Source organism: Camelina sativa, chromosome 17 (assembly GCF_000633955.1).
Source record: "Camelina sativa cultivar DH55 chromosome 17, Cs, whole genome shotgun sequence".
NCBI lineage: Eukaryota > Viridiplantae > Streptophyta > Magnoliopsida > Brassicales > Brassicaceae > Camelina > Camelina sativa.
In genome coordinates this window covers 7242745-7254883 of record NC_025701.1, presented here as the reverse complement: position 1 = coordinate 7254883, position 12139 = coordinate 7242745, and the positions used below count along the sequence as shown (strand labels likewise).

The following is a 12139-nucleotide window of genomic DNA, read 5'->3' as shown; positions in this document are numbered from 1 at the left end:
TGGCTAATAACTCTGAACAGGTGCCCTACTAGAGATCGGCTTCTCAATTGGGGGCTACAAACTGACCCCGTGTGTCTTCTTTGTAACAACTCCCCTGAAAGCCGCGACCATCTCTTCTTCAGCTGTAACTACTCCTGGTCCGTGTGGCTTCCAATAGCAACTAAGTGTCGCATGCAACCGTCTAAACCCTGGGATGATTCTCTCGCCCAAATGACCAACCTTCAGGGACCAAAACTGCAGAAGAGGCTTACTCTATTGGCATGGCAAAGCACCCTCTACACCTTGTGGAATGAGAGGAACACTCGTCTTCACCAGCGATCCTACAGATCTGTCGACTGCCTGCTACGCCTATTAGATTCAACAATCAGGAACCGGATAGAGTCTTACAGAACTACAAACCCCACTGTCTCTGCCTCGATGCTTTAGCTCTGGTTTTCCTAGCCACAACCTCTGATCAACACCAATCGTCAGCATCATCTACTATTCCATCGCCTAGGGTTGCCTAGGGTTCAAAACTAAGATCTTTCTATGTGTGTCTTGTTTAATTATGTTGCTGGGCCTATAAGCCTCACAAACTAGAGTCCGGGCTGGGCTTTTGTATTTTTTCTCTTTTTATGCGTTTAATAGAAAGCTCTTTATCAAAAAAAACTAATCTTCCATTGACATCATCATCAAGTACAGTTGCTTTTAAAAAAATAAAAATAAAAACTAAATTCTCTAAACTGATATCAGAAATTATCGCCGTAGAATGATTTTGATTTGTTATAAACTGATAATAGGGTTTTGACGAAAGTACAAAAAAAGTACTAGTTTTAAGGATTAAGGATTATGCTCTTCTTCAAGTTTTGCATCTAATTTTGATCCACGCAAGGTACTTTTCTGATTAAACATGTTTTGTAACCAAAAATAAAAAATGACTTCAGTAATGTTCTACCATTTTTTTTTTGTTTCGAAATAATAAAATAAAGGGTGTTATTAATACTGAAGTATACCTACCATTATGCAATTAGGACACAAAACTAAGTACAAAACCGGGTTAATTTGGACCGTTGGATCGAACAGGTAAAAAAAAAAAACAATGTAAAAAAAAAAAGCGCGTAAATTCAGAAGTCATCACAAAACAAGTGTCTCTATTATATATATCTCTGTCCGAACCTCTTCACTGTCACACTGGATAGACCTTAAACCCTAAATAACCCAGTAATGGCGACGCTGTTAAGACTCGACATAGCCACCACCACTCCACTTGCTTTCACCGTTCCCCGAGCCAATACCTCTTTCAAATATCGGTTCGCTTCTTCTGCTAGTCGCAGGGTAGCCACAGTTTCCCTCAGAACCAACCCTTCGCCGTTTTATCCCGCGGCGCTTTACTCTAACAGCCGTCGGAGATTCCACTCCGCCGTTGCCTCTGATTCCTCCCTCGCGCTTTTGGATACCGAAGATTCCTTCGATCTTGTCGCTGATGATAATTTACCCGACAATCGAATTCCGGCAACGATTATCACCGGGTTCCTGGGTTCTGGTAAGGTGAGGCTTCGCTTGTTGTTTAATTCCAAATATAGGGTTCATGATCTGTAAAGCTTTTCAATTTTTAACGATCAAATGCTGATTTTGCGTGGGGTTGGTTTTGACTTTCTGAGTGTACAGACGACATTGCTAAACCATATATTGACGGGAGATCACGGGAAGCGCATAGCTGTGATTGAAAACGAGGTATTGTGTTTAATCTCTGTGTCTGAGAAGTTGGATACAGTTGGTTATGATTTCTAATTCGTGGCTGTAATATGAATTCTCAGTTTGGTGAAGTGGACATTGATGGATCGCTTGTGGCAGCTAAAACTGCTGGAGCAGAGGATATAATGATGCTTAACAATGGCTGTCTCTGTTGTACTGTTAGGGGTGATCTTGTGAGGATGATTTCCGAATTGGTTCAGGAGAAGAAAGGAAGATTCGACCATATTGTAATTGAGACTACAGGTCAGTTGATTTAAGCTCTGGAACTACATAAACCCTTTAGAAACCACTAGTGATGAATATATATGTATTATGTATTATGTTCTTGTCCAGGATTGGCGAATCCAGCCCCAATTATCCAAACTTTTTACGCTGAGGATGATATTTTCAATGATGTCAAACTGGATGGAGTTGTCACTCTTGTTGATGCTAAACATGCTCGTTTGCATCTTGATGAAGTTAAACCCGAAGGCTATGTCAATGAGGCGGTTGAACAAATTGCTTACGCTGATCGTATCATAGTTAACAAGGTATTGTCAAGTTCTGTTTCTACCAAATTTTCTCGATTAGCATCACCATGAAATTTGAAATGTGTGGTTGATGCTTGTAGTATAAACTTCTCTACGGTTTGCTCTGTATGGTTCTACCTTGACATATTATACAAACTGAAAAATGTTTGTCCTTTGTTGCAGACTGATCTTGTTGGTGAGCCAGAACTAGCTTCACTGATGCAGCGGATAAAGGTAGATTCTGCTTCTTTTGATTATTGTTTTCTCCTTGAACATCTATTTATTCTCTTTGCTCTGTGTTTAACATTTATGCTATGGTTATTGTCAGACTATAAACAGCATGGCTCACTTGAAACGGACAAAATATGGGAAGGTTGACTTGGATTATGTTCTTGGAATTGGAGGGTTTGATCTAGAAAGGTCCGGTTTTATTCTAGGTCTTACTAATATCTTATTACAAGTCATTCTAAAAATTTCTGTCCGAGGTGTATAGTAGCTCTATGCATTTGTTTACGGTTTATTGCTGGTGGCTTACTGCTTTGTCTGTCCAGAATCGAGAGCTCTGTGAATGAAGAAGTGAAGGAAAATCACGAGGGACATGATGATCATCACCATGACCATGACCATGGTCATGACTGCCATGATCACCACAATGAGCATGATCATGAACACGGTATGTTATAGGATTACCAAAGAATGGTCTTATTACTTAATACTGATCGCCTACATGCACTGATTAGTTTGCTTCTGAAACCGCAGAGCATAACCATTCTCATGATCACACCCATGACCCTGGTGTTGCTTCAGTCAGTTTAGTTTGCGAAGGAGACTTAGACCTTGAGAAGGTATAACCCAATATGGCTCAAGTTGTGTAACATGTTATGCATTTTACCGTAGCACCAGAAGTCATAATATAAATTTGAAATGATTATTGAGATGCGTGGTTGATTATCTGCATCATCTATAACCTTAGTTTTGACAATGGATCAGGCTAACATGTGGCTTGGGGCGCTATTGTACCAACGTAGTGAGGATATCTACAGAATGAAAGGTATCCTCTCCGTCGAAGACATGGACGAAAGATTCGTGTTTCAGGTGACCATCTTTTCATTATTTTGATCATCATTTCAACTGAATCTTAAAAAGTATTGAAAGTCTTTTGATGCAGAATTCTATCTGACGTTAGTGGGGTTTTAATGGTTGGGACAGGGAGTTCATGAAATATTCGAAGGATCACCAGACCGGCTATGGAGAAAAGATGAAAAAAGAACCAACAAGATCGTTTTCATTGGCAAGAATTTGAACCGAGAGGAGTTAGAGATGGGGTTCAGAGGTTGCTTGGTTTGATTATAGTAGCAAATATTTTAAACCATTGCATTTTGTATCCGTTGATCAATGGAAACTTTTGAACAAGAAATAACGTCTAAAGTTTGACACTAACTACAGAAGGCTGAGTCAAGAACATATTCACCATACAAACCTCAAAAAGAACTCTAAAACAAGCGACCTGGCAGGATTCCTACTACTACCGACCAAATAAATTCCTCCATTTATCCTTCAAATCCACCTCACTCCTATCAGCTAAAACAACAGGGTTTGAATTCTTGACATCTTTCCATGATTTTCCAAACTCTTTCACTCCTTCCCTCAGAGCTGCCACTTCTTCAGGAGTCCAGAATTTCATTGGCCTTCTGGGACGCGGTCTTTCCAATCTTACTTTCTTCAACGGTGATACATTCAGAGGTTCCGGGGTTGGTAAATGAGGCCGGACTCTTCTAGACGATGATGATCCCTCACTATCTTCTGCTTCAGTCCTATTTGCCTCATCATTCTGAGGAGTGACATCATTTGACTGCTCCATTGCATCGTCAGGTTCTTGCTCTTGCCTAGTAGAAGAGTCTATAAGTCTTTGAATCTCCAGCAAAAAATCCTTAAGCTCTCGAGCAACTGCTATCTCCCCCTTATTAAGACTTGGCTCATGTTCCTGTTCTTGTTCATTCACCTTAACAGCCCCATCATGTTTCTCCAAACCTCCCACTTCTTCAACATCATTAGCATTCTCTCCATTGCTTTTATCAGTGGTCTCACCTGCTCTACCATAGCCATTACCTCTTTTCCGGGAAGCATTAGGTGAATCCTTACGCTTAAGCAACCTCTTTCGAGCTTCTGATTCAAGAGAGGAACACCCAAGTAGTGCCCACTGCTCTTTAACAAGCTGAGTGAGATGAGAGATGGCATTGTACCTGACGTTACTCTCACGAATCTTCCTGTAAATCTCAGGTTCCTCAAACGCCTCGTTTAGATCACTCTCCCATTTCAACAACTCGTGACTCACCAAATCGCTCTCCCTCTCCTTCAACATCCCAATCCGCTTCTTCCAAATCCTCTCAAGGGCATCGCCAAAGAAGCCATCTGAAGCAGTCACTGGCCACATAAACCTATGCGTGCATTCCACAGCCGTCCAGCAATACGCAGATTTGAGAGACCCCATGATTACAGAACGTTCCTGCAACATAAGCTTCTCCAAAATCTCGAGGAGATCAAGCATTCCTTCGTCGACCGTACCTCGAATCAAGGAATTGGAGATGTCCCGCAAAACGGAAGTTATCTTGAGCTTTACACAGTCGTCGGAATCTACCGGTTTCAGAGCTGATAACAGAGGTGAAGCGTAAACCCTAGGATTTTGTTGCCGACGGAGGAAAAACTCGGCTACCCACTTCTCCATCACTTCCGTTCTTGAATCACAAAAACAGCGATCAAAGTTTCATCATTTGTTTAGTTTTCGTCGTCGGTGAGAAGGTTTAGGGTTGCAATTTTGGGAAGACAAAAAGCTCCGACCAGCGATGATGCCACTGATAAACATAAACTATATATTTCAAAATTCAAATTTTGTTGTTGGACTAGGAAATAGTACGAGACATTCAAGCGGCCCATTATGTTATTGGGCCATGAGGAAACGTTTATTATCCTGATTCGAATCGGGTGGGTGACCCGGCATTTGGGTAGGCATGGATTAAGGTCTTTTGAGCGACACAATGTTCATAAATTTTCAACAGAGACTGATACACTCTTTGAGGATTTCCAAAAGGTCATAACTTTTATTTATTCCAAATCTAACATAATCCAATCAAACACTACAAACATGTGATTTAAGAAGATGATGATGATGATGTTACATCTTTGATGGGAACAACATTACCATCGTTGAGCAATTTCTGCTCTGTTTTCTTAGGGGATTGAATCTCCCCACCAAACATTTGCTTCCTGTACTGCTGATGCAATCTCCCAAACAGCTCCTTCTTAACGGATTCAAACGCCATATCTAATCTCTCCAACTGTTCAAGAGCATTCGGGTTATACATAAACAAACCATAGAAAAGCTCAAAGCTGTCACTCGATGTGTTCTCCACCAAATCCAGCAACGTCTCATACCCTTTAGTATTGATCGGCGAAGACTCAACTCCGTATTTCTCCAAAACCCTTCCCATAGTATGCGTCACAAACTGTGATCCAGCTGCGTAATAGTCATGCTTCTCACAACTCATCTCAACCATCTTACAACCTTCATTCTCAAATACTCTTAGAAACTTGTCACACCTCTCGTGTCTTGAAGCTTCGTCTTCGATTCTCACCTTATCGTAAACAAAAGGCAAGTTAGACCATGAATGCTTACCACTCTCGGGTCCAAACATTGGGTGAGTACAGAGAATGTCGAACTCCTTGGGAAGGTATTTGAGGAAGAGCGCTCTTGGGAACTCTTTCACGGAGAGAACATCGACGAAGAGCGTGCTACGACGGAGACGTTGGAAAGGGAAAGACTTGAGGACTGATTCTGTTGAGAGGATTGAGGTACAGAGGAGTACAACGTCGGGGTGTTGTTCGCAGAGGTCGTGAGGGTTGTTGAAGAAACGAGCTCCGATTGAGGAAGCAGCGTCAGAGTAATCGGAGCGAGAGTGAGTGATTAGGTCGTGACCGTGTCGAACTAGGGTTTTCGAGAGGAATTGGCCGAAATTGCCGAAACCCAAGACGGCGATTTTGAGAGCGGAGGATTTACGGTACTCGGATTTGAGTTGGGTTTCGTAATCGAAGATCTGAGCGGCGTCGATGGCTCGGATTCGTAAGGATCTCGGCGGAGAAATGAGGAATGCTGGTGAATTGCGGCGGAGATTGGGTGGAGAAAAGAGGGGTTTCGTCGGAGAGAATTGGAGTAACATTGTGGGTAGTTGTGAATTGAGAGTTGGTTTATGATAAAAGCCCCAAACTTTTGGAGCTGTTGTTGTCTGTGAGAGTAGAAGAGGAAGCGAGAGGAGGAAGAAGATGATAGAAGAGCCTCCAAATTAATAAAAGGATCAGAAATGTCGTGACCATAACGTGGTGGTGATGCTAATCAAAATAGACCATAATTACAAGGACCTATCAGGAAATTTCAAAAACTTAGGTCAACTACACTCTACTTTCGTAGTAATTTTATATAAAGCCCCTAAGAAACATTATAATTAGTGAAAACCCCTCAACTTCTCTTTCTTTGCTAATTTCTCCACGTTGAGGATGAAATCTTAAACCTCTTAAGCTCAGAGTCAAGAGTGTTTTAACTCTTCTTCACCAAACGAAAATGACAGGTTCGATCTCGACCTCTTGGCTCTTGTTATCTCCTTCGAATTCTAAACCGCTTTCTAGCTCAGACTCGTACTCTTTCATAGCCACCTTGAAACCATTTCGTTATTATCCGTTTCAATCACTGAGCTCAAATCGGATTTCGTCGATATCTCCGTCGCCGTCACTTCGAATTCGATCTGGAATCCGGGAGTTACGAGAACGGATCGACAGTGTGAAGAGTACCCAGAAGATAACGGAAGCGATGAGACTCGTGGCGGCTGCTAGAGTTCGTCGAGCTCAAGATGCAGTCATAAAGTGTAGACCTTTCACCGAGACTCTAGTCGAGGTTCTCTACTCTATCAACCGGTGTGCTCAATTGGAAGACATTGATTTCCCTCTGAGTGTTGTTAGACCCGTAAAGAGAGTTGCTTTGGTTGTTGTCACTGGTGATAAAGGACTGTGTGGTGGTTTCAACAACGCTGTGATCAAGAAAGCTACTTTGAGAGTTCAAGAGTTGAAGCAAAGAGGTATAGACTGTGTTGTGATTAGCGTTGGTAAGAAAGGGAATGCGTATTTTAGCCGGAGAGATGAAATCGAAGTGGATAAATGTATTGAAGGAGGAGGTGTTTTCCCAACGACTAAAGAAGCTCAAGTTATTGCAGATGATGTGTTTTCCCTGTTTGTGAGTGAAGAGGTTGATAAAGTTGAGCTAGTTTACACAAAGTTTGTGTCTTTGATTAAATCTGATCCTGTGATCCACACTCTGTTGCCTTTGTCCATGAAAGGAGAGTCTCGTGATATGAAAGGGGTTTGTGTTGATGCTATGGAGGATGAGATGTTTAGGCTAACGAGCAAAGATGGCAAGTTAGCTGTGGAAAGGACAAAGCTTGAAGTTGAGAAGCCTGAGGTGTCACCGTTGATGCAGTTTGAGCAAGACCCTGTTCAGATTCTTGATGCAATGATGCCTTTGTATCTAAACAGTCAGATTCTGAGAGCACTGCAAGAGTCTTTAGCGAGTGAGCTCGCGTCGAGGATGAATGCTATGAGTAATGCTACTGATAATGCAGTTGAATTGAAGAAGAATCTAACCATGGCTTATAATCGAGCAAGACAGGCTAAGATCACTGGGGAGTTGCTTGAGATTGTGGCTGGAGCCGAGGCTCTTCGAGAGTCTTAGTTAGAATCTACAGCTTCCTTTTTTTTTTTTTTTTTGACAATCAGAAACTACAGCTTTCCTTCCTATGTGTAACCAATTGTTGGGCGAATTCGGGTCGGGTCGGATACTTCGGGTCGGGTAATTCGGATAGTCGGGTAATTCGGAATCAGAGAAGTGTTACCGAAAATAACCGAATTAAATAACGGGTCAGGTCGGTTCGGGTATCGGGTTTTTCGGTTATTATTTTTGGTTACCGAAACTAACCGGAGTTTTTAATTTTTTGGTTAGTTTGGTTGTTTAAGTTGAATCGGGTCAAAAATCTCGGTTATTTTTGGGTAAATTCGGGTAATTTCGGTTATTTTCGGGTAGTTTGGATAATTTGGTTAATTCGGGTCAGTTAATTTCGGGTAATTTCGGGTAATACGGGTAATTCGGTTAAATTCGGGTAACCGATCGGTTAGAGTGAACCGAACCGACAAAACCGATAACCGAATACATATTATAATTTCTTCCGATCGGTTTTCTTCTCTTAACCGAAACCGAACCGAAAACCAAAAATCTCGGTTCGGTTCGGTTCAGAATTCTCGGTTCGGGTAATATTCCCAGGCTGAGTTGGTTGTGTAATAAATGTCATGAAAGAATTAACAGGTCATGAGAAATTGAGAAACGTTTCCCACACCAAATGCGGACAAAAGACTAGTTTCCCATTTGTCTCGAAGAAGACAAAAACAATATAGTAAGACATAAGCAGCAGAAAGTAACGGCTAAAACAAGTCTCAAAATACTTGGTGGATTTCTAAATTCTAGACAGCACAAAAAAGAACATAGTGAGGGAGAAAGAGAAAGAAACATCATATGGTTGGTTCTTTAAATGAGAGCCTCATCAACAAAAAAAGGTTTTTTTTTTAACCACCTACGGAAAACGAAAATAAGAATGGTAAAAAAGACAGTTTTGAATCGATCGCCATCATCTTCTTCTTCATCATCATCATCGTCCTCTTCTTCACTCCGGTAGAGTTTAGAGGTACTTGAAAAGGATACCACCGTGAGTGGCAAAGAAGGGAGCAAAGACAAGAGACTCGACAGCCATGAGCTTGATGAGGATGTTCAATGAAGGTCCTGAGGTATCCTTCAATGGGTCTCCAATTGTGTCACCAATGACAGCTGCCTTGTGTGGCTCTGAACCCTTTGGCCCGAGGCTCTTTGCGTGCTCTGATACACCCGCCTGTAAATAAAATCACAATTATTAAGGATTTGCTTCAATCTCTTCAAATGGTTTGAATCAAGATTAAGAAAATTACAATACCTCGATGTATTTCTTGGCATTGTCCCATGCGCCACCAGTGTTGGATGCTGATATGGCAATCTGTTTGGAATAAACGAGAGCATTGGTGAGCATATGTTTTAACAATAGTTAGTTGATCATAAGAGAACTGAGAATATCTTTTACCTGAACACCGGAGACAAGAGATCCGGCGAGAACACCAGAGAGGGTCTCAACACCAAAGAAGAATCCAACAATGAGTGGTGTGAGCATGACAAGGCAACCAGGAGGAATCATTTCCTTGATGGAAGCATCGGTGGAGATCTTGACACATGTGGCGTAGTCGGGTTTTGCGGTACCTTCCATGAGTCCAGGGATGGTGTTGAACTGCCTGCGAACTTCTTCAACCATCTTAAGAGCTGCACTTCCCACACTCTTCATTGTCATGGCAGAGAACCAGTAAGGAAGCATGGCACCGACAAGCAGCCCAATGATAACCTTAGGGGTCAAAACATCTACGGTGTGGATTCCTGCACGGCTCACAAAGGCACCGAAAAGAGCCAAGGAGACAAGGGCAGCAGACCCGATGGCAAATCCCTGTGCACAACAACATGTAATTACATTTCATATTACATAACATGATAACAAGCAAAGGCAACTTGTGGAATGATTAAAGCAAGCAAGCTCTCTAAATGATTCATCGGATTGCAGAAAGAGGTTTAGAAGGCCACGTACCTTTCCAATAGCAGCAGTGGTGTTTCCAGCAGCATCAAGAGCATCGGTTCTTTCACGGATGCGGTGGCTCATTCCAGCCATTTCAGCAATACCACCAGCATTGTCACTGATGGGACCGTAAGCATCAATTGCCAAACCAGTGGCAATGGTACTGAGCATACCAAGAGCGGCAACAGCAACACCATACATAGCAGCAAAGCTGAAACTAACGAATATACTGATAGCAATAGCAAAGATTGGAATAATGACGGATTTGTAACCAAGAGCAAGTCCGAATATAACATTGGTGGCAGCTCCAGTTCTGCATGAATCTGCAACATCTTGGACGGGGCTGCAAAATCACAGGGACATTAGAGCTTGTTATACTAGCTGGAAAGAAGTTAGTAACTGAATACAGCTAAAGTAGCTTCATACCTGTAAGCGTTGCTAGTGTAGTATTCGGTGACGAAACCAATAATGAGTCCAGCCCAAAGACCAACACAAACGCACAGGAATAGTTGCCTGGAATCCAAAATTATGCCAGACTTTAAAAAAGTGTACAGAGAAGCTTGAATCATGCAAAAGCAATCATACAGTAAGATCTTACCAGTTCTTCACAACTTTTTGTGCTCCAAAGTTGAAGATTGTGAAGGAGGAAGGCAAGCCAACCCATGACACAATAGCAATTCCAACAGTCATAATAACAGTTGAGATGATGAGCTGATTCTTCAATGCCGGTTCAATCTCCTTGACGACCTTAATCTCAAAGAAGTCGGTGGCAAAGAGAGTGGTGATCAAACAGACCAAGATTCCCATTGAACTGATGAGCAATGGGTAGCACATGGCAGTGAAATCGTGGTTGTTTCCAAAAGAAGAGATAGAAGCAACAACAAGAGCAGCACATGATGCTTCAGCATATGACCCAAAGAGATCAGATCCCATACCAGCAATGTCACCAACATTGTCACCCACATTATCAGCGATAACCTGTAACATAACCAACAAAACTGAGTCAAAACTTCTATTACAAAACAAAAACAAAAAAAAGGCACAGTGTTATCATTATTAAACACAGTGAACTGATGTACTTACAGCTGGGTTCCTTGGATCGTCTTCAGGAATATTCCTCTCAATTTTACCGACAAGGTCAGCGCCGACATCAGCTGCCTTGGTGTAGATCCCACCACCAACACGGCCAAAGAGAGCCATGGAAGATCCACCAAGCCCATAACCAGTAATAGCCTCAAAAAGACCTTCCCAGTCATCTCCGTAATAGATCTTGAACACATTGATAGTAATGTAAAGCACCAACAAACCACTGGCAGCAAGAAGGAAACCCATGACAGCACCAGACCTGAAGGCAACAATAAAGGCCTTTCCAACACCTTTTCTCGCTTCTAAGGTGGTCCTAGCATTGGCGTACGTGGCAATCTTCATACCAAGGAAACCAGAGAGAACAGAGGTGACAGCACCAAGCACGAAAGCAATAGTGCTGAAAGCTGCAGTAGCCAATGCAGGCTTGCAAACTCTTTTGGCGTCGTAAGTACAAGCCTTGTTCTCAGTGCTGAATCCCTCAACAGAGCCGAGGAAAACAAAGATAACACCAGCAAAGAATATCATGAAGACACCAACGTATTTGTACTCGGTGAACAAGAACGAAGTTGCACCTGTTCCAAATCAGATCCAATGATTATTCACTTTTTTCCACATACACAACAACACACACATCATTTTTTTAACAGATTTTCACCAGGACACTAAAATAGTAATTCAAACATTCCAAAACATCGTTATCATCATTACCAAACAAGCTCCAATCACAAATAGGGGACAGATCTAAAAACAGAACCGTGAGATCTGAATAAAGCTAAACTAGATCTTACCTTCAGAGATAGCAGTCTGAATCTCAGCGCACTTAGCGACAACACTTTGGTCATTAACACCTTCCTCTTCCTCGATTAGATAATCTTCGTGACCATTCTTCCCAGCAGAGGACGATGCGCCGAGGTCAGAGGTGAGCTTCACACGTGAGACAACGTACCATTGGAAGAGCGAAAACAAGATACCGACAACCGCACAAACCGGCACAAGGATCTCCGTCCAGAGCTCCGGTAGTAAAGCACTCGCGACCATCTCTCCTCCGATAAGAGAAAACAAAAAAAAAAA

The 12139-nt window shown here is 42.2% G+C and overlaps 5 protein-coding genes across 5 annotated transcripts in view; 2 read left to right on the top strand and 3 right to left on the bottom strand.

Moving 5' to 3' along the window:
- On the top strand, positions 1150 to 3690 carry LOC104755885 (COBW domain-containing protein 1-like). Its single transcript, XM_010478359.2, has 10 exons — positions 1150 to 1527; positions 1648 to 1713; positions 1797 to 1977; positions 2068 to 2264; positions 2427 to 2477; positions 2572 to 2663; positions 2795 to 2916; positions 3003 to 3088; positions 3234 to 3338; positions 3453 to 3690. The coding sequence occupies exons 1-10, from the start codon at positions 1204 to 1206 to the stop codon at positions 3588 to 3590; spliced, it is 1362 nt and encodes a 453-aa protein (XP_010476661.1). The 5' UTR covers positions 1150 to 1203; the 3' UTR covers positions 3591 to 3690.
- LOC104755883 lies at positions 3740 to 5004 on the bottom strand (the record flags this gene model as incomplete). Its single annotated transcript, XM_010478358.2, has 1 exon — positions 3740 to 5004. A coding segment is annotated over one exon (1236 nt), but the record flags the coding sequence as incomplete, so codon positions are not given.
- On the bottom strand, positions 5320 to 6598 carry LOC104755882 (arogenate dehydrogenase 2, chloroplastic-like). The gene has a single exon (XM_010478357.2). The coding sequence runs from the start codon at positions 6455 to 6457 to the stop codon at positions 5393 to 5395; it is 1065 nt and encodes a 354-aa protein (XP_010476659.1). The 5' UTR covers positions 6458 to 6598; the 3' UTR covers positions 5320 to 5392.
- On the top strand, positions 6767 to 8451 carry LOC104755881 (ATP synthase gamma chain 2, chloroplastic-like). The gene has a single exon (XM_010478356.2). It carries the CDS (start codon positions 6856 to 6858, stop codon positions 8014 to 8016), a length of 1161 nt encoding a protein of 386 aa, XP_010476658.1. The 5' UTR covers positions 6767 to 6855; the 3' UTR covers positions 8017 to 8451.
- Positions 8696 to 12139, bottom strand: part of LOC104755880 (pyrophosphate-energized vacuolar membrane proton pump 1) — a 3787-nt gene continuing 343 nt past the window's right edge. The window contains exons 2-9 of the mRNA XM_010478354.2: positions 11857 to 12139; positions 11066 to 11640; positions 10581 to 10960; positions 10409 to 10495; positions 9995 to 10325; positions 9446 to 9856; positions 9302 to 9361; positions 8696 to 9220 (exon numbers count right to left, since the gene is read on the bottom strand). Of these exons, the coding sequence (XP_010476656.1) occupies positions 9014 to 9220; positions 9302 to 9361; positions 9446 to 9856; positions 9995 to 10325; positions 10409 to 10495; positions 10581 to 10960; positions 11066 to 11640; positions 11857 to 12106 (2301 nt within the window). The 5' untranslated portion in view covers positions 12107 to 12139 and the 3' untranslated portion in view covers positions 8696 to 9013. The remainder of the gene's footprint in view (positions 9221 to 9301; positions 9362 to 9445; positions 9857 to 9994; positions 10326 to 10408; positions 10496 to 10580; positions 10961 to 11065; positions 11641 to 11856) is intronic.

What these genes read in the sequence shown, in the direction of transcription:
- LOC104755885 (XM_010478359.2), top strand. Translation starts at nt 1,204, where the DNA reads ATGGCGACGCTGTTAAGACTCGACATAGCCACCACCACTCCACTTGCT. An exon ending in TATTGTAATTGAGACTACAG is followed by an intron (nt 1,978 to 2,067) that starts GTCAGTTGATTT and finishes GTTCTTGTCCAG; the next exon opens with GATTGGCGAATCCAGCCCCA. An exon ending in ACGAAAGATTCGTGTTTCAG is followed by an intron (nt 3,339 to 3,452) that starts GTGACCATCTTT and finishes TGGTTGGGACAG; the next exon opens with GGAGTTCATGAAATATTCGA.
- LOC104755881 (XM_010478356.2), top strand. Translation starts at nt 6,856, where the DNA reads ATGACAGGTTCGATCTCGACCTCTTGGCTCTTGTTATCTCCTTCGAAT.
- LOC104755882 (XM_010478357.2), bottom strand. Translation starts at nt 6,457, where the DNA reads ATGTTACTCCAATTCTCTCCGACGAAACCCCTCTTTTCTCCACCCAAT.